General features: G+C 44.5%; 1 protein-coding gene across 4 annotated transcripts in view; it reads right to left on the bottom strand.

Moving 5' to 3' along the window:
- BAIAP2 (BAI1 associated protein 2) overlaps positions 1-24,805 on the bottom strand; it is a 248,898-nt gene that overhangs the window by 105,217 nt on the left and 118,876 nt on the right. For all 4 annotated transcript variants that reach the window (XM_029599205.1, XM_029599208.1, XM_029599207.1 and 1 more), the window contains 5 exons: positions 15,041-15,193; positions 10,646-10,873; positions 10,125-10,326; positions 9,725-9,926; positions 9,281-9,352 (listed from right to left, as the gene is read on the bottom strand). In XM_029599205.1, the coding sequence (XP_029455065.1) occupies positions 9,281-9,352; positions 9,725-9,926; positions 10,125-10,326; positions 10,646-10,873; positions 15,041-15,193 (857 nt within the window). The remainder of the gene's footprint in view (positions 1-9,280; positions 9,353-9,724; positions 9,927-10,124; positions 10,327-10,645; positions 10,874-15,040; positions 15,194-24,805) is intronic.

The raw sequence follows: 24,805 nt of genomic DNA, 5'->3' as shown, positions 1-24,805 counted from the left end.
TGAAAGTGTCTTGATGCTGTTGCGGAAGAGTTTCTGATAATTCTTGCATTTGCTTCCACAAATTTCTTTGGTATTGCATCATATATAATTAGTATAAGGCAATTCTGGATAAGAGCATGGAACCCTGGACAATTTTATGTCCCAAATTGTCTAAGAACTTTTGCTCTTTCCCAGGAGGTGTAGAGGAGTGTGGTCTAATCCTCTTTGATCTTTTTTGCCCAGACTCTACCACAACAGATTGATGTGGGAGCTGAGGCCTTTGGAACCCAGGTATATGTTGCACCAAATATGTGACATCTGTCCTTCTGTTTACAGGTGCAACAGAGCAGGGTTGCTCCCAAAGGCAATGTTGGAGGTCAACTAGCACGTCATGCACTGGTATGGTGACTATCTCTTTAGGAGCATCAACAAATTGAAGGACCTCCAAAATCCTGTGTCTTGCATCCTCTTCTGTTAGTAATTGGAAGGGGATTGTTTCAGACATTTCTCGTACAAAGTTTGAGAAGGAGAGGTCCTCAGGTGGTGATGGGTCTGATAAGATATCCTCAGTAGAGGAATCTGTGTCTACATCCAGAATTTCTGACAAGGTGTGTGGATGTGGACTGGAAGGAGGAAGGGAGAATGGCAGAGGAGGTATAGTCTTGATGGATCCATCGATGGTTTTTGTTTATGCCTCGGTGGCATTGATAACAATGGATGCGGCATCGATGGCATCAATGGTAGATTTGGACGTTTTGATCCCGAGAGTCCTGGTATCGGCTGAGGCGTCGATGGTTGTTGGTCAGAGTCTGTGCTTCCGTCATCAGAAGAGCCCAGAATTGGTATCTGGTCTTTCGGATGTTTGATCGGTGTCTTCGGCATCGATGGCGCAGGTTGCGTCGGCAGGGCACCGATCGATGTATCAAGCTTAGTCAGCAGTGGTGTGAGAATTGATGGCTCCAGCATCGGTGGTGGTATGGGAACCGGCACTGGTGGATGAAGCTCTCAGAGGGCATAGATAACTGCCTGGCAGATAAATCCATCCAGTTCCTCCTGTATAGCTGATAAAGAGAGCAGCTATAGGGGATGGCACAGTAGGCAAAACTGGCTCCTTCACAGGTCCCCGGTGGGGGCACAGTACCCGGCACAGATATCGGTGGGGATTACCTTGAATCTTGTGGCATCGAGGGCATCGATGATTCCTCTACCCTGGTCTTCTTGGGGGGGCGGGGGGGTTTGATAGCCATCGAGTCCACTCCAGGTTTGGATCCGGCACCGGGTGTTTCTCTTCGATGCCAAAGTAGGTGCTTTTCTCGGTGCTGGGTTCTTTTTTCTAACACCAAAGCTGACTTAGTCGGCGCCTTGGATGGAGTTGGGGACAGTTGGTCACCACTACTCTCGTGTACTCAGCGGGTTTTTATTAATACCTTCTTGGAAACCCCCGCCGGTGAAGATTGCATCGATGTCGATGGAAGCAGCTGAATTTTAAAGAGATGTTCCATCTTCTCTAGATGGGCCAGTCTACCTTTTCACGTCATTTCGGCACATTGAGGACATGAAGAAACATTAGGTACTGCGCCCAGACATAGAACGCACTTGATGTGGGGATCGGTGATCAACATCATACAAGGGCAGTTTGGGCATTTTTTTAAACTGGTTGCCATAATGACAAATTTAAGGCCGGACAGCCGTCAACGACCTGCGTTCACAGAGGAAACCGTTAGAACGGTATCGACCGCTAAGAATATTTTACTCTCCGATCAAAGAATGGGAGACCCCTATGAGGGGATGTTTTTCTGAGGAAAATAATACTTTTTTCCGTGAGGAAAAATTGTGTGAGAAATCACACAGGGCTCCTAACCGCGAGGCAAACTGCAGCGTGGAAAAAAAAAAAAAAAAAAAAAGAGACTGAAGGGAGACCCCTGTGGTTCGAGGGATAATGGCATGCTGGGCATGGGGCTCAGTGTGCCAGTCAAAAGTTTCTAGAAACTGTGACAAAGTTTTCCGTGATAAGGCTCCGTTCAGTGACGTCATCCATATGTGAGGACTATTATCCTGCTTGACCTGGGATAAAATCTTATTACAAATGCATAATTTTTAATTGTGTGTGTGGAGGGTGGAGCTGGGGTTGCAAGGCTGTATAGTTTTCCTAGGGTACCTAATACCATTGGCATCAGCCCTGACTGTACTGGCTCCATGTGGAAAAGCAGAATTCCATCTGGAGCCACACTATTATAGGTCAGGTTCTCCCCAGTCTCTGCTGCAGCAGTGATGCATATAATCTTGGCCAGGCTTAATTTCCTTTTTTCTTAAATCCTGAGGAAGCAAGCAGTGTGGATTACTTCTGGTTTGTCCCCCCTTCCCCCAGGCAGTGCAGAGCCCTAAGGAATCATAAAAGCAGTAGACTGTGTCATACAGTCAGTAAGAATATGCTGGAGTGGGGAGGCCCTGAGAAGTGGAGGCAAGCTACTGTCTCAGAAAGGGAATGGGTGCCCCAGAAGGAGATGCCTGCGTAGTGTTAGTGAGGTCTCTGTCTGAGGGGACTGGGTTGAGTCTTAGAGGAACAGCTGGCTATGGTAGTGCTTGGGCAGGGAGGCACTCACTGAATAAGCACAAGAGAAACAGCACAACAGCAAATGTCTGCGTGTGTGTCTATGCCACTGGCTGGCAGTGCTGTCGTCTGATTACTTAGCAACTGGTTCAAAAGCTGATTGGTTGGCAAGAGACCAACACCAGACCAGGAATCTAGGATATATGGCTGATGTAACCAAACTTCTGGGGGACCCAATCGATTGCATGGATGGAAGCAGCTTCGATTGCTCACCTCTGGTTTAGGATGTGCTCTATGTTTGTAGGAAAAAGGTGAAACTTATGTTGGAGATTTTGTCTCGGTTCTGTCAGGCTCTAGGTCATAATAATGTACCTCTCAATAATTAGCTCAGTGAGCTTTGGGAAGGTGATAAAGCAACTGCTGCATAGAAAGCACGAGAGTCAAATACCCTGTGGGCTGGTTTTGAAAAAATTCCCCAGGCTATTTGCCTGCAATTCGCCCCTGCTAGTGAAACCTCATTTGCAGTTGTGTACAGTTCTGTAGACAATACCTTTTAAAATGATATAAACAGGACTGAGTCTGTTCAAAGGGTGGTTACTAAATTGGTCAATGGTCATCATAAAGCATCAGATGACAAAACTAAACATGCATACACTTGGACAGGCATGGTAGGGAAGGAAATGAAAACTGGTTCTTACCTGCTAATTTTCATACCTGTAATACCACAGATCAGTCCAGAGAAGTGGGTTGTGTATCCCTACCAGCAGGTGGAGTCAGAGAGTAAAACTTTGGGCACTGCCATATATACAAGAGTGCCACCTGCAGTCCCTCAGTATTGACCTGTACCCAAGCCAATCAAACACCACTAACGGGCGAAGGGTCAACTAAAACCACTGTCCCTCACTTCGCCCCAATGAAACATAAGCAAAGTAACTGTTGTAAAAACCTCTCCCACAATCACATTCTGCAAAAAAGAAGCTCCATGAAAAACTAGGCAAATTCTAGCCAACACAGTCTTTCGGTAACTGAAGTAAGGGGTGGGCCTCTGGACTGATCTGTGGTATTACAGAACGAAAATTAGCAGGTAAGAACCAATTTTCATTTCCTGAATATACCCAGATCAGTCCAGAGAAGTGGAATGTAACCAAGCCACCCTACACTGGGCGGGAACCCGAAAGACCAGCGCGCAGAACATTTTCACCAAAGGACGCTTCATCAGAAGCCTTAATGTCCAGTCGATAACGCTTAGTAAATGTGTGCAAAGAGGACCACACAGCCGCCCGACAGATCTCCTGAGGCGAAAGTAACTGACATTCCGCCCAGGAAGTAGCCTGAGCCCAGGTGGAATGAGCTCGGAGACCCAAAGGCACTTGGCGTCCGCGGACTAAGTATGCCGAAGTAATAGTCTCCTTAATCCACCAAGATATGGTCGCTTTAGACGCTTTGTCCCCTTTCTTTGCACCCCCGAAAAGAATGAACAAATGATCAGAGCGCCTGAAGTCATTGGTAACCTTTAGATAACGCAATAAGACCTGACGCACATCCAAAAGATGAAGATCCTTGTCCTGAGGCGACCCCCTGGACCCCTGTGGGAAACCCGGAAGCTCCACTGTCTGATTTACATGGAAGGTCGAAACTACCTTAGGAACAAAGGAAGGAACCGTGCGTAAAGTCGTGAATCCGCAAAAAAGGGTCACAGTACGGCAGGGCCAGCAATTCAGAAATCCGATGCGCCGAACAAATGGCCACCAAGAACACAGTCTTCAATGTCAGATCTTTCAGAGAAGCCGTGTGGAGAGGTTCAAAAGGGGTGCCACATAGTACACACAATATGAGATTTAAACTCCAATCTGGACACACCGCACAGACGGGGGGCTGTAAATATTTGACCCCCTTGAGAAACCGAACAATGTCTGGGTGTGCTGCAAGCGAGCCACCGGCAAACTTTCCCCACAAGGCCCCTAAGGCTGCTACTTGTACACTAACAGAATTAAATGCCAACCCCTTCGAGAGCCCCTGTTGTAGAAAATCCAGTACCAGAGAGACCTCGACAGTTAATGGATCGTAAGAACGCTGCTGACACCTAGTCTCAAAAAGCTTCCAGACCCTCACATAGGCAATAGAAGTGGCCGGATGACTCGCCTGCAGAAGAGTGGAAATAACCTGTTCGGAATAACCGCTCAAGAGTAAATGTCGCCTCTCAAAAGCCAAGCTGTGAGAGAGACGCGATCCTCCCGATCCGAAAATATGGGACCTTGTCGAAGTAGACGCGGTAGATGAGCCAGCTGCAAAGGACCCTCTAGGGCCATGCGAATCAGATCCACGAACCACGGGCGATGTGGCCACCCTTCCTGGATGGAGTTCTATGTGACGGAGAATCCAGTCGATGAGAGGCCAGGGAGGAAAGGCATACAACAGGATCCCCATTGGCCACGGGCACACCAGAGCGTCGAGACCCCACTGAGCCTTGTTCTCTTCGACAGCTGAAGAAACATTCTGTCTTCACATTCTCCTGCGTCACCATCAGATCCAACTGCAGGACGCCCCACCTGGCATAAATGAGGTTCCACACTTCGGGAGACAGCTCCCACTCTCCCGGGTCGAGTTGTCGCCTGCTAAGAAAATCCGCCTGCATGTTTTCCACTTCTGCGACATGAGACATGGCAATTCCCCCGAGATGACGCTCCACCCAAGCGAACAGGAGACGTGCTTTGAGCACCACCGCGGGACTTCTCATCCCACCCTGTTGGTTGATGTAAGCCACCGTCGTCGCATTGTCTGAGAACACTCGAACCATTTGTCCCTGAATCCAGGGTAGGAATGCTTGCAAGGCAGACAGCTCTTGTCTCAAGGCGATTGACTGACCATGAGCCCTCCGGTGACCAAAGACCTTGGGCGGATCTGTCATCACACACTGCTCTCCAACCGGAAAGGCTGGCATCAGTGGAGACTATCAGCCAATTCGGCAGGTTCAAGTCCACCCCCCTTTCCAGATTGTCGTGCGAAAGCCACCACGACAGACTGGCTCTGGACTCAAAGCAGGAGCAATGGCAGGTGGAACTGCTCTGACACCGGACTCCATCGTGACAAAAGCGCACACTGTAACGGTCGTGAGTGAACGCCCACAGAACCAAGTCCAAGGTGGAAGCCATGGATCCCGGCACTTGCATATGATGCCATACAGTGGGCGATTTCCTTAGTAGAAGAGCCGGGATCTGGCTCTGCAACTTGGCTACCCGGTCCGACGCCAGAAAGACTCTGCCTCACAAGGTATTGAACCGGGCTCCCAAATAAATCAGCTCCTGGGTGGGTTCCAGGTGACTCTGCACATTGATGACCCACCCGAGAGATCTTAAGGTCAACATCACCATGCAAACCGATCTTTCGCAGTCCTCCCGTGACTTGGCACGAATCAGCCAGTCATCCAGGTATGGATGGACCAGGATCCCCTCCTTGCGAAGGAAGGCTGCTACCACCATGACTTTAGTGAAAGTTCGAGGAGCCGTCACCAGACCAAATGGAAGGGCTCAAAACTGAAAGTGTTACCCAAAATCTTGAAGCGCAGAAACCTCTGGTGACTCAGCCGTATCGGAATATATAGATATGCTTCCATAAGATCCAAGGATGCTAGGAACTCCCTTGTTCGGACAGCCGCCAATACTGTTCTCGCAGGGTCTCCATGTGAAAATGAGGGATTCGAAGACAACGGTTCACCTTCTGGAGATCGAGGATCAGACAAAAACATGCCCTCCTTTTTGGGGACCACAAAGTAAACAGAGTAACGTCCCTGACCCTCTTCTGCCACCGGTACTGGGGCAATGGCCTGGAGCTCGATCAGACATCGCAGGGTCTCCCGTACCGCCTCCTGCTTGTTGCGCGAGGCCATGTGGGACTCCACAAACACCTCCCGCATGGGACGTGAAAACTCTCGAGCGTAGCCGTCTCTGATCACCTCCAAGACCCAGCGGTCTGAGGTGATCCTTGCTCATTCCATGTAAGAGCTTGATAATCTGCCCCCGACAGCTTCGACTGTGGAATGGGGACTCGTGGCTTCATTGAGAGGTCTTACTGCCTCCTGCCCCGAGGTGCCCAGAGTCCCGGCCGGGGCGATGACCATCTCGAAAGGACTGCTGACGTCTTGGAGTCTGCTTAGACGAGGAAGGCGAGGAATATCTGCCGGTTCAAAATCGGCGTGAATCCCGAAAGAGCGTCCGAGAAGGAAAATCCTTTCTGGTGGACCTTTTATCTTCCGGCAACTTATTTCCCTTAGATTCTCAGAGCAGTTTCACCAACTGAGCAAGTTCTCTCCGAACAGGAGTTTACCCTTGAACAGGAGGTTACACAGCTGAGATTTCAAGGACAAATCTGCTGACCAATTGCACAGCCAAAGCAGTCGGCGCGCAGCCACCACGGAAACCATGCTGCGCACTGAGGTTCACACCAGGTCGTAAAGCGCATCCGCCACATATGCGATACCCGCCTCCAAGCGGGCGCCCTTCCAGGGCGGCACTACTGCCGGCTCCTAAACTGGCATTAGAGTCTTGAACCCAGCACAGACACGCCCTCTGCATAAGGCTGGCACAGATCGTAGCATGAAGACAACGCGGCCACTTCAAAGACTCGCTTCAACTGATCTCCAGTTTGCGGTCCTGCATATCCTTCAAAGTGGCAGCACCCGCCACCGGGATAGTGGTCTTCTTTGTCACAGAGGATACAGCCACATCCACCTTCGGAATCTTTAGAAGATCCAAAACATCCATCAAAAGAGAATATAGTTTGGCCATAGCTCTGCCCACCTTGAGTCCTGCGTCCGGCGAGTCCCACTCGCGGGTCACCAGCTTGCGAACCTTTTTAGGCAGTGGGAAGGACGAAGTGGACCCACGGATTCCGTCGAGAACCGGATTAACCCCTTCACATCAGATTCTTCTTGCGAAATCTTAAGCCCCAGGACTTCTAACACCTAGGGAATAAGGGGGCGTGGTTCCTCCCACTTAAAAAGGCAGACGACGGTGGGATCATCTCCTTCTGCGGGCGGCAAATCGTCTCCATCAGCATCATCCTGATCAGGGTCCCCAAGATCAGGAACCGAATCCGGAGCCATCCAAGGGTCAATCGCGGATCCGGAAGGTGGAGGCGGGTTCTGCAGCCTCTGGGGACCATCACTCCCTCCGCGGGTCTGCTGCTCCTCGAGTCGACCCCTCTTTAGAGGCAGTTCGGACAGACCCCCAGACTGACTAAGCCTCTTAAACCACGCCTGCTTCCTGGCCAGGAAAGCCTGGTGCATTAATAAAACAAACTCAGGTGAAAACCCATCCGGGACTCCGTCCCCTGTCGTGAGATCCTGAGGCGCCGGTTCACCCGATCCACCAGCAAAATCCTCCCCCACAAGGGCTAAGACTGGAGGGGAATCCTCCTCCTTCGAGCTTCAGCGTGAAGCCCCCCCCCCTCCTGGGGGGAGGACACAGGCCCAGACAAACCCTCCATCCCGGAGGAGCAGGATAAACAGAGGGAGATCATATCCAAAGCCTGCACTCGCGCCCCACACGCCCGACAGACCGCGGACTTAGAGCAGGGCCCCAAGAATGACCGCGCAGCCACACGGTCCAGGAACTGAGGGGGGAAGCGCCGATGCAGAAAAAGGATGCACTGTCGGCGGTCCGATGCCAAGAAGGAGGAGAGGCCGCAATACCGTCCCCCACCGGAGCTGATACAAAAAAAGACACGCAGAGTCAGAGGCGGGAGAAAAAGATGGCGACAGGCCTGCTCAAAAAATGCCGTGCTGCAGATCGTGCTGAGCCGCGCCAAAAACCTGGCCAGCCAAGAAACACTTACCTCCTCCCTTCTGAGCAACCCGGAGCCCCGGGAGCAGAGGGGAATCATGAAGAAAGGCTGCCAAACACCTTGGAGCGCCTGCAGAATGAAGACGCTAGCACAGAGAATCTTTCATTTATTAATTTATTTATTTTTAAAACAAACTTTACTGAGTCCTCCTGAGCAAATAGGGTCGAAGGAGCAGCTTCGGGGAGCAGCCTCGGGGGTGAGTAACCAGGCGCCACTGGCCTTCACACCCTGAGTGGTAACGGACGAAACCCAGGCAGGGGTAACCAACCCCCAGACGTCCGGCTTCGACTGAGGGATGGCCCACGAAAGTGCCTAACATCTCAGGAAGCAAACCTGACGAAAAAATCCAGAAAGTAAAAAAATCTAACTAACTACACTGAAAAAAAGTAACTAAGACTGCAGGTGCACCTCCTCCAGCTGCTGGAGTCAGAAAAATACTGAGGGACTGCAGGTGGCACTCTTGTATATATGGCAGTGCCCAAAGTTTTGCTCTCTGACTCCACCTGCTGGTAGGGATACACAACCCACTTCTCTGGACTGATCTGGGTATGTTCAGGAATGACATAGGCATTTAAATACCTCAGAGGTATCAATGGAAAGGAAGCTCTAGAATGAGGGGTCATGTGATAAGGGTGAAAGGGGGAAGACTTAGGAGTAATCTAAGGAAATGTCTTTATGAAGAGGGAGGCAGACACTTGAACAGTGGAAGTGGTGGAGACCAGGACAGCATGTGACTTCAAGAAAGCATGGGATAAGTACAGAGGAACTCTGAGGGACAGGAAAGGACTATAAAAGCTAAGCAGGAGATGTGGATAAGGCAACTAGATGGACCGCATGGCCAATCTGCCTTTAAGTTATGTATTTTTGCATCTCTTCTACGGAATAGGTGCTACTAGGTCACCACCTCACCTCATATGTAGCCTTTCATGGGTTTCATTGCCATCCAGAACTCTGGTGTAAGAAAAAGGAAACCATCCCCTCCTAAAAAAGCAACCACAAATAAGACATGACTGTACTTTGTTTTATGTCATTATAAAGGAGTCTTGTAACATGCTGCAGAGTAACAGTGTCTGCTATAATTTACTGCTCTTTTCATTTAAGTTTAACCATAGTGTCCCTTACATGATTCTTCTGTTTTCCTATTTAGGCTTGTACACTGACTCCCTTCCCAGAAAAGGAGACCCAAACTAGTTTACATTTATAAGCCCCATCAGGCACAAATTTAACATAACCAAATACATCAGTATAACATAAGAAGGATGGCAAATATTAAAAATTAGGATCCCCACACTAACAGTACTTAACATTTGAAATTATTTTCTCTAATTCTAATGGGAACGAAGTCCTGCTTACATCTTGGTTTTCTCACTCTCGCCATAGTGCCAACCATCTCTGGCTTCAGGGACAAGCAAGGTGATGAGATCTCCCTCTGTGAAGCTCAACAGTGTGGTATTATCCCCAGCAGCGTGAGAAAAGATGGCTCGTACCCTCATTCGCCCATTCCTTTCCAGCCCAGCAGCCATGGAACTGGAGCGTGGCAGGGTCTTGTTTTCAACTAGTCAAACAAAAAAGGATCACCAGATTTCTATCACGTGATTTCACTCATATTGAGGTGAAAATGTAAAGCATCATTGGAGTCCACTTACTCACAAGGTATTATCCAAAAAAATGTATCTATTTCTCTACTGCAAAAGTTATCTACAGGACAGGAACTGTAATAAGATCAAATGATGTTTCCACTAGGCATCCTTACCAGCTGCATAAGCATTTTTAGGAGTCACACTTTTGCGCACAGGAAGTGTATTGGAGTAGCAGTCACTCAGCTGCTTCTGTGATACTGCAGGAGAAGAGGATTTGGGCTGTGCTGCCTTTGTTTCAGGCCAGTGTTGATAGTCGTTACCACCAGGACCTGCAACACCATTCACTACTGGGGCACCTTCCTGTCCAGACATTCGCTGCAGAAGGGAAACAGCAGTGAAAGATTTACACAGATACTGTGTGCAAGACAGTCATCTAAAAGTTAGCATTAGCAGGTTAAGAGACATGTAGATCAGGAAACACCATCACCTTCCTATGACCTATTGCATTTGCCTCATCTTTATCCATCCGTATAACACACTTTACAACAGTTTACATGAATAGTGGTACACACCTTTTACACAAACACTAGCTTCTTAGAAGAAAGCTGCTGCAGTTTTTTAAACCCTTTTAAAATATCTGATAGTCTAAGTCTGGGGACTTAGTGTCAGAGGTGCAGAGATGGTCATTACTTACCCCTACAAAAGGTGCTAGCTCTGGGGGCACTGGCAGTGGTTTGGCACCAGGAATGGGCTCAGAGATGGATAGGCTAGATTTGGATGAGGTCATGGGGCCAGAGAGGACATTGCTGTTGTTGCCAGTGGCCATCTGTTGCATGAGCTGCATGGCTCGCTCTGGGATCTTGTTGGGGTCCGCACAGGACTGCTGCCAGGATGGGATCTTCTGTGTCAAGATGTCTTTCCCCTAACAGTGCAAAAACAAAAGAATAAATACAAAATAAAGGACTGAAGAACCACCATTACAAAAAATGGTGGAAGACCATAAGCATTCATCAATTGGCAACTTACAGCATGGCAGCACATGCCTCTCATCCAGCGACTGAACTCAATGCATGGTAACTACTTGCATCTTATGCTCCATTTACAAGAAGCTCATTAAGGCCATGTTTTCCTTAAGCAAATAAGTATTTGCTTCCAAAGAAGTCAAAATAAAGTGAGGAACGTAAATGAGAACTACCGATGAACCTCTATACTTGTTCCATCATCAGCTATGATTAACCTGCTGCTCTTCTAGCCCAGACTGTAATCTAATACAGCAGCAGAACCAGTCCATGTGAAGGCTCAATATGAGAGAGACTGTATGTAGACTTACCCAGTGATACAGTAGCATAACATCTGTTTTATTCTCTATAAACATTCTATTTTGTGGGCTTTTATAAAGACTGCAGATGGTCCCCTGATGCACAAGCAACAACTGAAAAACTTCCATGTCAGATGTTTGCTAACATGCAGATACTCCAGCAGAGGGTAGCAGAGAGCTGAGGCATTTTCAGCCTTCTGTAAACCCCTCTCAAAGAACACAACAGCTGGTGGAGGATGCAGGCAATACAAGGTAAGCACATGGGAGTTTTCATTTTAACACTTTTTTTTTTTTTTTAATTTCTTGATAGAGTTGAGCTGAGAATGCTGGGATTACATGTCTGTCAAAAGCAGAACTGGGGAATACTACATCTGTAAATCTAATTCTTTCATGAAAATTAGTTGTTCTATTGTGGGCCAAGGTCTGTACGGTCAACTAGGACCTCACACTCGTAGGTTTGCACCTGGTAACCAGTCGTTACTTGAAGCTGATCATGCCATCAATTAAACCTATTTCTATCCTTATTACAACCATTACTTTACTCTCCTTTAATGCACAATCTATCCGGAAAAAAGTCCATTATATATAATCTAATTTCTTCACATAAACCTGATGCTGTACTAATCAGTGAAACTTGGCAATTCAATTACTATTAAATGATGATCTGTGCCCCCCAGACTACTCTGCCTTCTCAGAGCCATGTCCAATCCGCCAAGGAGGAGGTCTGTTAGCCATTATTAGATCCTCCCTCCATCCACGTAAAGTTGAGCTTCCTCTTACAGGTCCTTATGAAACTCTTCTGATTTCCTCTGTAGTGGCCAACTTGTGTCATTTATTGCCCTCCCAAGCTATTAAGCTCGGATCTCTCCCCTCATTAGAAACTCTATCCTCTTTACCAGTAGACCTCTACCGTACATTAATAACTGGAGACTTCAATCTCCAAGTTGATATACAACCTCTTCTTCCCACTGTTTCTTACTTTCTTGATACAATGGCCAGCTTAGGTTGGGAACAACTTAGAGAAACTGACCCACAAGCATGGCCATACATTACACTTACTTTTCTACAATCCCCTCTTATTTTCTAGCAATTCCATTAATCTATCCCTAAACCCTGTATCTTGGTCTGACCACTGTGTCCTATTTTTCACTGGAACTATTCACACTCCTCAACCTAAGCCCTCCCAAAATTCAAGGCCCATACAGTATCGAAAAAGCATGAGCCCTGAATTATTTTTTAATACACTTCTCTCCATCTTACCGCTACCAATTCAAGATGATATTGACATTATGGAATTCTGCTGTTTCCAAAACTCTCGACACTTGTGCTACTCAAATGTGCTCCAGTCCACCATAAACCTTCTGCACCCTGGTTTTCCCCTGCTTTAAAAACATTAAAATCCAAGGTACGCCAGCTAGAACAATGCTGGTATAAAAGTCCGATATTGGATAATAAAAATGCCTTCTATGCCTGTCTACGCTCTTACAAAATACAAATTTCCCTTTCCAAAAAATCATTTTTTGCTAGTAAAATCCAAGCTGCTAATAGGAATTGTTCTGTCTTGTTCAATATTGTTAAATCTATCACCAAAACTAAAACTACAGTTTGTGACTAGACAATAACTTTTGCACCAAGAATGCTCAACACTTCCAGACAAAAGTTAACATTTCTAATGAATTTTCTCACTTACCCATTCCAAACCCAAATCTGCTGCATGCCTCCTGCTCCTGGTCCATGTTTGTCAATATAGATCCTTCTCCCATTACAAAAATTCTATGTAAATTGAACATTTCTCATAGCCCCTTCAATCTGTGTCCAGGCTATCTACTGCAAGCCTCTCGTGATTATTCCTCTACACACACAGCTTTCTTGGTTAATCTTTCACTCAAATCTGGATCTTTTCCTGATGCACTAAAAAGTTTATCTTGCCAATTCCTAAGAAAAATAATTCTGACATATGACAAATAATTATCTTCCTATTGCCTTCCCAACCTCTCTTGCAAAAATCATTGAATTAGTAGCCCTCCATGAGCTATCAGATTATATTACAGACAACTATTCTCCACCCCAACTGACATGGATTCCGAAAAGGTCATAGTACCAAAATCCTCCTTTTATCCACTTTTGGCATCATTAGAGGATTTGTCATGAACACTGATTACCATTTTGGTTTTACTCAACATCTCTGCAGCCTTTGACACTACAGACCATCAAATTCTTATCAATGGCCTTCAATCAACTGGCATCTCGGGCACAGTTTTTAATGGGTTTACTTCCTTTTTATCCAACTGTCAACAAGTTGGTCATTCTCACTCTGATTGGTATACTATGACATCTGGTGTCCCTCAAGGTTCTGTTTTATCTGCTGTTCTCCAACATTTATCTACTACTTGTGTCGGTTAGATGGTCAGTCAATTTTAAAATCTATGCAGATGATACTCTGTTTTTCATTCCTTATAACCTTTCTTGGTCTTTCACTCTAGCTTTTGTTTTTCTCTGCATTCACTTCTTTAAAACCTGGCTCTCTCATAACAGATTGAAATTAAATACTACCAAGACTAAAATTTTACATCTTTCCACAATTTCACTAGCTTCCTGCCGTCCACCAAGCCATCTTTTGATTGACAACTGTCCTACTTCAATTTCCTCTAAGGTCCGTTACCTTGGTATACTAAATTCAGAATTATTGCTTCTGTTGTAAATAAAAAAAAAGAAAATTTTTTTTTTACAAAATCCACAGTTAAAAAAAACCTAATCTTATTTCACAATGATTTACAGTTAGTCCTTCAATCTTTGATTTTCTCTGGCTTTGACTACTGCAATAGTCTACTCCTAGGCCTGACTCCTCTCTTAGCCTTTTGCAATTAGCCCAAAACGCAGCAGCATGGATTCTCACTAGACTAAAAATATTAGATATTTCCTCTGTTCTTTTCTCTCTCCATTGGCTCCCCATTTCTTTCTGTATCCATGACAAAATTCTCTGTGACTTAATCATAATTTACAATTCGGCAACTGTTTCACAATGTACTCTCCTCAACCTTCAAGACAGTTATGCTCTTCCAATAAATGTTTACTTGAGGCTCCTACTGTACACACCTGGCCAGATTAGATCTCATGAGATATCAAGCTTTCTCGATTGCTGGCCCTTCCTTGAGGAACTCTTCCCGATAATCTCAGATTATCATCCACTTCCAAGGAATTTAAGAAGAAACTAACTTATCTATTCATGATGGCTTACAAATAACTTTTCTACTCCCTGCCCCCTTTTTTTTTTTTTTTTTTTTAACTGACTCATTCTTCTAAACAAATTTGCAAATTTTTTAAGCTTATTCTGTTACTTAATGCTTTTATTTATTATGCATGACTGATTTGTAAACCACTTAGGTCTAACCATATTGAATAAGCTGTATAAAAAAGTTTTAAAATAAATTTAAAAAATACATCCAGAAGCTGTGCCGGGTGCCTTTGTGGGCAAAGAAATAAGTGGCAGAGAAGGCTTTCTTTTGGAGAGAAAGATGCGTTACTCCATGTACACACATACACACAATTTCACAGTTATCAGTGAGACACCACCAGTTGGGAGGAAATACCACCCCCCACCTTGCTTCTTTGTATTTCACATCATAATAACCTACCCACAACAGATCATGTTCTCCCACCAGAGCACTACTTTTGTAAAGTATATTCTATAGCACAGATGACGCGTGACACCCACCACAAATCTCATAGCAGAGGAAAGGGAGCATGATATGCATACAAACGACTCCTCACCTTGGTGTGATAGGTGATGGAGTTCTTGGCCACGGCACACTGTTTCTCCACTAGAAAGCAGTACCTCCTCCTCTCCTCTGTCAATGCCATTTTGTAGCCATCTGATACAAAGTTTTCCAGTTCACTCTGTTTATTACTGATTGCCTCTATATACTGGAGATAAAAGAATACAAAGCATAAGGTTGCAAAGTAAAGAACTTCAAAATTTCAGTTTATCAACGTATTAATGAGCCAACCTGAAAGCCACTGCTCATCCCTGGTTATAAGCAAGAAGGATTAGATCTATTCTTTGAGATCCTGCCAGATATTGTGACCTGGATTGGTAATCACTGAAGACGAGATGCTAGGCTTTATGGACCTTTGATTTGACCCAGTATGGTATTGTTCTCTCTCTCTCGATGTACATGTTTATTGTGAGTCATAGCAAGATGAAACAAACCAATGTGATACAAAAGAAAACAGAGCAACATGTCAAAATCAAAGATACAACAAAATGTGCTCAGTGATACAGAAAGACATAAGTAGACTCAATTTTTCATTCCCCCCACCCCAATTAACCACTCACACATACAAACCCAACATACACATTCAGATACATCCAGAATAGGTATTTCTTATATTTTTATGTAAATACAGAGACATGCTAAACATTGCCCTCTCAACTGACAACGAATACAAGATACAGCTGACCCAAGAAAACTATTTGGCCTAAGAAGGAAGTTTCAAATGAGTGGATTAAGACAATAGCTTGGGGGCAGGCAAACGTTCTTCTTGCCAGCTGGGAGGTGCACACTGTCAACAACTTTGTCACCAACTGTGGTTCTACACCATAGCACAGGTACATGGGTTGATGGACAAAGATTCTTTAGTCACTTCTCCTCCTTCCCAAGATAGAACGAACCAAGTCACAGGGTGATATTGCAAAATCACATATGGTGTACAAACTGATCCAGGCTATTAGAACACACTGTAAAAGAATGCTTTGGAATAAGCAACTTATTTCTCCCAATAAACTCACCCACCTCCCTCCCCAAACATATGTCAAGAGCCAACTTCACCCACTGTCTGCAATTAGTGTGTCCACTGGTGCGTGACCCTTAAAGATTTCATCATCTTGGTTTAAGATGCTCTCTGGTGCCCAAGAAAAATCAGAGCAAATGTACTGTCTCAGTAATGGTGCAACAGAATTGCCATAATACAACAGATTGACTACAAATGAGTGAAGCAGCACAGAGCAAGTGCTGGTCAGGCAGCATTCATATGAAGAGATATGATGATCAGCAGGAACTGAACACCAGGAACATGTTGCAGAGGCTCACTACTGACCAAATCCTGATTCACACTTATAGCACGTAGCACAGTACTGAAGGTCTTTTGTTAGAGCTGCATCTGAGGATCAGTGCCGCCTTAGCAACGAGCAGCCTCCTCAGCTCCTGTTGGAGATGAGTTATATAAGAAATGCCATACTGGGTCAGACCAAAAGTCCATCAAGCCCTGCATCCTGTCTCAAGACAGTGGCTAAACAAGCACCTGGCAGGATACCAAAGAATAAATCCAATCCTTCTTGCTCATATGCAGGGAAAAACTGTGGCTCTTCCCAAGTCTGCATAGTTAATAGTGGTTTATGGATTTTTGCTCCAGGTACTTATCTAAATCCTTTTTAAATCCAGTTGCACTAACTGCTTTCATTTTCTGACAATACAATTCCACAGTTTGAGTAGAAAAAAAAAAAAGCCTCTCCAATTTTTTTTTTAAATGCGCTACATGGTGTGCCCCCTAGTCCTAGTACCATTTGAAAGGGTAAATAACCCTTTCACTTCCCCTCCAAGCTCCTTGATCACAATAAGCCAATTTCATCATTTCCCTAGAAAGATATTGGCTACTGGCTCAAAAGACCCAAAATGCTAGAAAAGTCTCCAGCATTATCCATCAGGGGAAGCAAGAAATACAAAAAAAATTGCAGATTCAAAACCATCTGAAGAGTTACAAGGGATAGGAAAACTGAGCAAGACTCAAAACTGGAAGAGAAAAAGTGAACAGAGTAAAGCTTAGCAGTTAGAAAAGATTAACAGAACTGGCAGATTACTGGTACTATTCTTTGGGGCTGATGTAATAAAACTCATGCTAAAACAGGAGTTAAATTTTTGGCATGTTTTTACTTAATGAGTGTGGTAAAAAACATGTATCCTTACAGGACGCAATAAGCTAATGAGATGCAAATTGAGCGGAGTATATATATATAAAAAATATATATATATACATGCTAAATGGAAAAACACGCTAAAGAGTGATTTAACCTTAAAATCCACACTAATGCAGAAAAGTGCTACTTTTAAACAAGAATTAAAGAGTGTGAGCAAAAATGGCCTTTACCTGCGAGACTGGTACTGTGCATCCTGACCTGGCTACAATCTTGCATGCATGGCTACCCCAGAGAATTTACACTGGAAATTTAATCCCTTCCTGCATTTCAGGTGGAATAGCACACTGGGCATAGTGATGAAAAACACTGGCCACCCGTAATGTAATTTTTTTCTAGCTCAGATCCAGGAGTTTTAATTCCAGTATAAATTCTCTTGACGGGCACCAGTCACAGGTGTTTCTGCTTTTCCTGAACAGATGAATAGTACGTGCACAGCACCAAAATGCACACTTCAGCCACTGGTGCCCACCCCAGACAGCTTAGGCTTTGTTCAGCTAGCTGTAGATGCCTGAGCTTACATTTTGATTTTACTTGCCATTCCTTGACAAAATAGAGGATGCGAGTATATGCCCAAAAGATGGAATACACAGTACCAATTTTGCATGCAATGTCATTTTGCCCAAACATGGCAAGTAAAATCTAAGTGTAAGCTCTTGGGGCAGGCAGCTACAGATGAATAGTAGGCAAAGTCAAGATGCACCATGCCAGTGTACTGTTTGGTTGTAGGTGCCCTCTCCAAGAGCTTATGCTGGAAATTAAGCTCTTGGATCTAAGGTGGCATAAACTCACATTTCTGGTGGCCAAAGTTATTTTATTGATGTGCCCAATATGCTAGAAGCAACTAGACATTAGCACATTGGGCACAGTAATAGTATAACCCGGCCACCAGAAATGTGAATTAAGTTTTACTCCTACTCTGACCCAGGAGTTAAATTTCCAGCATTAAGAAAATGGCTTTAAGCTGTTTGCCCTTTAAACACACTTCCCCACAGTGCTGAGGAACAGTCAATACCTTCTTTTACATGGGATTTGAATGCACTTGTGCTAATTTTAGTTCTGGTTTTCACTCCTGTTTTAGTACACATTTTTTTAGGCAGCAAAACCCTTTAAATACCAAGTTAACTTACTGTGGAAAAATGTGAGCTAAAACAGGAGAAAAAAACCTACTCTAAGGTCAGCATGCCTTATGGTCCTTTGTATCAGTAGTTCTATCATAAAACTGAAATCTCAAATGAGGCAGTAACAGTTAAAACCACCTAACAAGAGTACAAGCACTGTTTACCTCGGCCAATCTCAGGGAGATAAAGTTTCTAGGGTCAGAGGTTGGACCAAACTCAGTATGTTCCATTGTACACAGTGAGAAGGAGAGATCTATATTAAGGATACCTTATGCTAAGGGAATTCAAGTGGTTCCTTTTTACTGGTTTGTGCACCTATGAAAATGGCTGCATTCTTTCAGGGGCTAGGACCTTGATGTTGAAATTCAGTTGTAAAAGAAAAACAAAACTAATCTGCAGTAGCCAGTTCATCAGTATCCACCCAGGAACAAGTTTCAAATAAGGAAGACGTTGTTAATTTCAATGTGGGGGAAAAAAATAGCAGAAACATTTTAACATAAGATGTGCCATGCTGGTCAGACCAAGATCCACTGAGCCCAGCATTCTGTCTCAGAAACAGAAAAGAGAACCACCATGTATCGAAGTCAAGGCTGGCATGTTACTAAAGCTGAATTAGAATGGGAACATTGCTGGACAATATCGTATAATACTCACAATCTCACTTTACACGAAAAACAAGAAATATGGCATTGACTCGCATGCTTGTCAAGTTATAAATTTGCATATATGACCTTCATACAGCACAGGGCAGACACTGTTAGTTTATGTTTCGAAAGTTCCTTCGGCATGTTCAGGTTTGTAATCAGTCATTAAACATACAGCGAGTCTGTAGAAACCTAGAGTATGAGTCCATACATCTTTTTTAAGCAATGTTTCTTTTGTATTAAAAAAAAATCAAAAATATATATATATTTGTTTTATATATATAAGCAAACAAGTGCTGCCCTTATCTTAGGTACATAGCGATTCAGAAGAGACAGGTGACGTTACTGAAGTATGAGTTTATAAAATACCAGACTACTTTCTTTCAGGCCAATACAGTACAGTGCACTCCAGCGGAGCGCACTTAACCCGCATTTGATGCGCTAGCTTTACCCCTTAATTCAGTAAGGGGTAATAGCACGTCAAAAACGCGCGTCCAACCCCCCCGAAACTAATAGCGCCCGCATCATGCAAATGCATGTTGATGGCCCTATTAGTTATTCCCGCCCGATTAAGTAAAATGTGCAGCCAAGCCGCACATTTTACTTTCAGAAATTAGTGCCTACCCAAAGGTAGGCGTTAATTTCTGCCAGCACCAGGAAAGTGCACAGAAAAGCAGTAAAAACTGCTTTTCTGTGCACCCTCCGACTTAATATCATGGCGATATTAAGTCAGAGGTTCAAAAAGTTAAAAATAATTAAAAATTAAAAAAAAAAAAGTTTTAAATTGGCCCGCAGCTCGCAGGATGAAAACCGGACGCTCAATTTTGCCGGCGTCCGGTTTCCGAACCCGTGGCTGTCAGCGTGTTTGAGAACAGACGCTGGCAAAATTGAGCGTCAGCTGTCAAACTCGCTGACAGCCACCGCTCCTGTCAAAAAAGAGGCGCTAGGGACGCACTAGTGTCCCTAGCGCCTCTTTTTACCGTGGGCCCTCATTTGCATGCGGGCAGATATTAAATCACGCGCACAGGAGAGTGCCTGGGCGCTCGCCTTCTCTCCCGCAACTTTTACTGTATCGGCCCATTTATGAGATCTTTCTTCCACCTGACATTGCAACGTTTCGGCAAGAACTTCCTTCCTCAGGGATATAAAGAATCACTCCATCCCACTGGAAAATTCCTGAGTTTCAGACTGAATGTTGTTACACGCTCTAATAAACTACTACAGACTGCTGTTCCATTACACCGGTATGCAGCTCCACAAGGCAGGACAATATTGTACTGCAGAGAGGGTAATAGAGCACAAAAAATAAAAATTAAAAAAATTTCTGCCCCAGCATATTGATTACGTAACTCCAAATACTATACAGATCTTACCAATCCTGCAAAATACAGTCGAAATCACAGAGTTAAAATGATTTAGTGACTCATCTGCTCAGAGCACAATGCCGAAATCTGCATAAGTGAAATTTAAGAGCTTCTATTGATTTCTGAATGGGAGAGGAGGGACATAGGATCAGTCTCAGGTAGCAAGATAAAAAGTCATTTCTGCTCAGCTGAAGAATGTAGAAGCTCTCCCCCACATTCAACAGATTAAGAGGTGTTGCCCACACAGATGATTCACCGAACAGCAACACTGCCTCTCTTCTAGAGTTTAACTGTTTGGCTGCTTCTTGGGAGAAGCCAGCAGTTGGCAAACTGTTTCTAGGCCTTTGAGCACAGTCATTAAGGCCAAGTGCATGGTCTCAAATATGGCCTATCGGTAATTTGTAGTTACAGAATCTGTTTGCTCCCCCACATTGCCTCTATTTCTCTCAAATGAAGGCCACCTTGCTATATATCTAATGACAAAGTGTATGACAAAAGTAGCTAAATAATTTAGAGACTTAGCAGGACAAGTGAATATAAAGCATCAATAACTGTCTATACTTTAAGAAAATGACTGCTCTTAAAAGCAAATCATCTCCAGCTAATCGAGAACAGTCTAAAGTAAAGTTCAAGTGCTGAAGAGTCAATGGGTAGCTAAAAAAAAAAAAAATCTATTTCACTAAAAACAGCATAAGGTAACCACTCATTTTTAGACTTGCATACCAGTAGCTATGTTGATTGTTATGGCTAACATCAATTCCATTTAAAGGAATGGAAAACCTGCAGTAACCCTCACCCAGAGATACAAAAATGGAGGTCACTGCATCCAAGAATAAAATCCTTCATATTCTATTTTTTGATTACTCTTGAATTCTCCCTCTTCCACACATTGATGCAATTAAATGTCCTCAATCTTTTCAGAGCGCCCATTTCCAAATGCAGTCCCAAAATGATCCTCTTCAGGGAATAGGTTATAGAACATCAATTATACAAAAATCTATGAAAACTATATATAACACTGAAGGAAAAAGCCCAAGGAAAGAATAACTGATTTGAAAAGTTAACCCAGTCATGCTTGAAGCTCTTGAAGAAATTTAGGATTTTCGGTCTTCCAGATTTGATGAAGATAAATTATATGTTAAAAGGGGAGGTTTGTCAAGATGGGAGAAGCTGAGATTTGAGAAATGATTTGAGGAAAGTGGTTTTGATTAAGAGGGCATGGGAACAAGTGCAGCCCTTTGGTCAGAGGGACATTAACCAACAGGAAATAACTGGCTTGCAGCACATTACAACTATTTTATGGAACACAACAAAACAGTCACAGATGCAGTTTATGTACCGTATTTTTCGGACTATAAGGCGCACCGGATTATAAAGCGCATTATCAATGAGCGCCTGCTAAGGCGTCCAGGTTCATATATAAGGCGCACCGGATTATAAGGCGCGGCTCAGAGCCTTTTTTTTAATCGGTTGCGCCGACCCTTTAAAACTACGGTACTTTTTATTATCCCCCCAACTAAAACCAGATAGTATTATTACAGGATGCGGTGATTTACAAAAGCATTTCCCTGGGTTAACAGCTTGACTGAAATTTGACTGCTTTGTACCCGGTCAGAGCGTGCACAGGACCAACAATGCACGTACCTTTACACATTGGGAAAAGCAGGCGGGCTCAGAGACGGGGTTAGGCTGGGGAGGGGGGGGGGGGGGGGAGGACAAGAGCATGCGAAGTGTTGCATTTTCAAAACTACATGGACTGTTTTGGAGGGGAAAATGTATCTTCAGAAAAAGCAGCTGCAAATCTCTGTGGGCAATAGCCAAAGAGAAAGTAGGCAGATACTTGCCCTTTGAGAACTGGTGCAAAGTCCGCTGATTAAAGCGCCCCTGGGCTTTCCAAGTATCTGCATAGTTGCCCCCGGGCGCAGCGACAGGCAGATCGGCAAGGCCAAGAAAAAGATCGCGTTTAAACGCGCTGATGCTCCTCCTCCTTCCTGCCTGTGCGTTCCCGGAAGTAAACGTTGCCGGAGCCGCGTGGGCAGGAAGGAGGAGGAGCATCAGCGCGTGCAGAAGTGGAGCAGCACTTGCGTTTACGGGCCCCGCGAATCTCAAGTCGCAGCGGCCCGAGAAGAAGAGGAGGCCCGGTAGCAGGGCCACCGCAGAGCCCATCCTGCGGCGACCCGCAAAGAGGAAGCCCAGAGGTGAGTGAGAGCCTGTGCTTGAGAAAAATTCATATATAAGGCGCACTTCCGATTTCTGAGAAAATCGTAGGTTTTTATGTGCGCCTTATAGTCCGAAAAATACGGTAGGTTACAAAATATCACTTGAATGTAGATCTGAATAGCGGTGACCTGGTTTTTTTTAAAATTTGAAATATAATCTTTATTGGATCTATGCAAACAATACACAACCGTAAAGAGCAAGAAGTCCATAACAAAAGGAGGGCAACAGAGATCCAAATGTTTTATATATTTATCCCCCCTCCAGACATGCCATCCCCCTACGAGAAGAGAAATACAAGCACACCACATATGTATTCACACACACACACACACACACATCCCCTGGGAAAGGATAGCAGGTAAAGACAGGCGTGTAGACGGCTAAGTCCAATCCTTTAACACTTTATGCCCCTAAGAGCACGGAAAGCTTTGAGAGATGCCAGGTTTTTTTGCCAGACGCCCTGTAAATGGGCAGTTTGCACCATTAGTTCTTTCCAATGTGAGACTGAAAGCACTTCTGCCAATTTCCAATTAAGCAGGATAATATTTTTAGCAAGAAGAATAGCCACGGCAAGAAATGTCCTACCCCTCCTCCCCCCTGCGGAACGTGGTCCTTCTTATCCCATTGACACAGATAGAAAGATTCGCTGGACCATGAAACCTGACAGCCCAGCAGTCAGTCTAGGTAACTGTAGACCTGACGCCAAAAGGGTTGCAACTTTAAACAGCCAGTGAACATATGGTAGAGGTCACCTGGGAGGATTTTACATTTTAAGCAAAGATCGGAGTCCCATAGCTTCATCTGTACACCTCTAGTTCTAGTAATAAGATCTATGAAGTAATTTAAACTGTATTTCCCTCATGGAGGCTGCTAAAAAATGCTTATATATTAACTTGTATGCACAGGACAATAAATGTGGTGATATGTCCTTGCCCAAATCACTGTTCTTTTTGGCAGCTAGGTGATGCAAATACGGGGCAGGCAGCCCAGCTAGAATTAATCTCCCCCAAACAGAAATTCTATTAAATTTGGGAGAAGTATCAAAGAAACTATCTTTAGCTTCCATGAGGGAGACTAGAGTCATTTTTACATACAATCAGGCAATAATGACGGGCTCGTAGAAAAAACGAAAAAGATGGTCGCGGGATCTCTCGCTCCTCTGAGTTCCTCAAAGCAATAAAGACTAAGAGTCCGAATCAACAATATGGGCCAGACTGTGTACTCCCTTGCCAACCCGCTCCTGAAAAAGCGAGGTACCCAGCCCAGGTAAACAAATCCAGATTTCCGACTAACTGTAAAAAGGACAAGAGTTTTACTCTGGCCCATCAGACCCCTCCACTATGCCCAAGCTTTTCGTAAAGTATCCAGCCAAAAGCCAGACATTTTCAATGAGCATAGGCTGCCAGAGCTGAAGTGAACCAAGTTGACCAGTGCATATGGCACAGTCCAATCAGCTATCAGTCTATTTGGATCAAATTTTGGTTTACAGGAGACGCACTCTTGTAGAAGACAGAGTAAGCAGGCGACATTGTATAAACGTAAATCCGGGAGAAGGAGCCCCCCATGCTCATGCCCCAAGCGGAAAGCGTCATGGCTAACTCGCACAGTGCAATTGCGCCATATAAATGATCCCCACCATAGAGCAAAACGCGCAAACAATGGAGGGCTTAAGCCACAAGGGCAGCATTTGTAGAGGGTATAAAACCTTGGGGAGAATAACCATCTTTATCAGAGCGCATCTACCAAACACCGAAAGGGGAAGGGCTTTCCATTTCTGTAGCAAAGCTTTTATACTGTGAGAGTAGAATGAATATTTAACTCAAAGCTCCCCAACAGTTCTTGCTATATTTATTCCCAAATATATAAAGGAGGAGCCAGCCCACACTAGAGGGAAAGGCCCTAACCAGCGCTGTTGTAAGGAAGGATTCAAAGGAAAAGCCACAGATTTCACAAAGTTAATGAGAAATCCAGAAAAAGACCCAAAGTGGGAAATGGTGGCAATGATATTTGTTGATTTTTATATACCGACATTCGTCGGAACATCATGCTGGTTTACATTGTAACAAATTAACAAGAGAGTGAAATACAACAAACAGGGATGGGGAAGGGGGAGCAGCAATGAAGGAGGAGAAAGGACAGCAGTAGGAAGGATAGAGAAAGATTTTATAGAACATTCGAAATATAAATTAACAATAAATATATGTACAGGTGGATAT

Source organism: Rhinatrema bivittatum, chromosome 4, assembly GCF_901001135.1.
Source record: "Rhinatrema bivittatum chromosome 4, aRhiBiv1.1, whole genome shotgun sequence".
NCBI classification, from domain to species: Eukaryota; Metazoa; Chordata; class Amphibia; order Gymnophiona; family Rhinatrematidae; genus Rhinatrema; species Rhinatrema bivittatum.
Note: the sequence above shows the minus strand (reverse complement) of the source record. Positions and strands in the feature narration are given on the sequence as shown.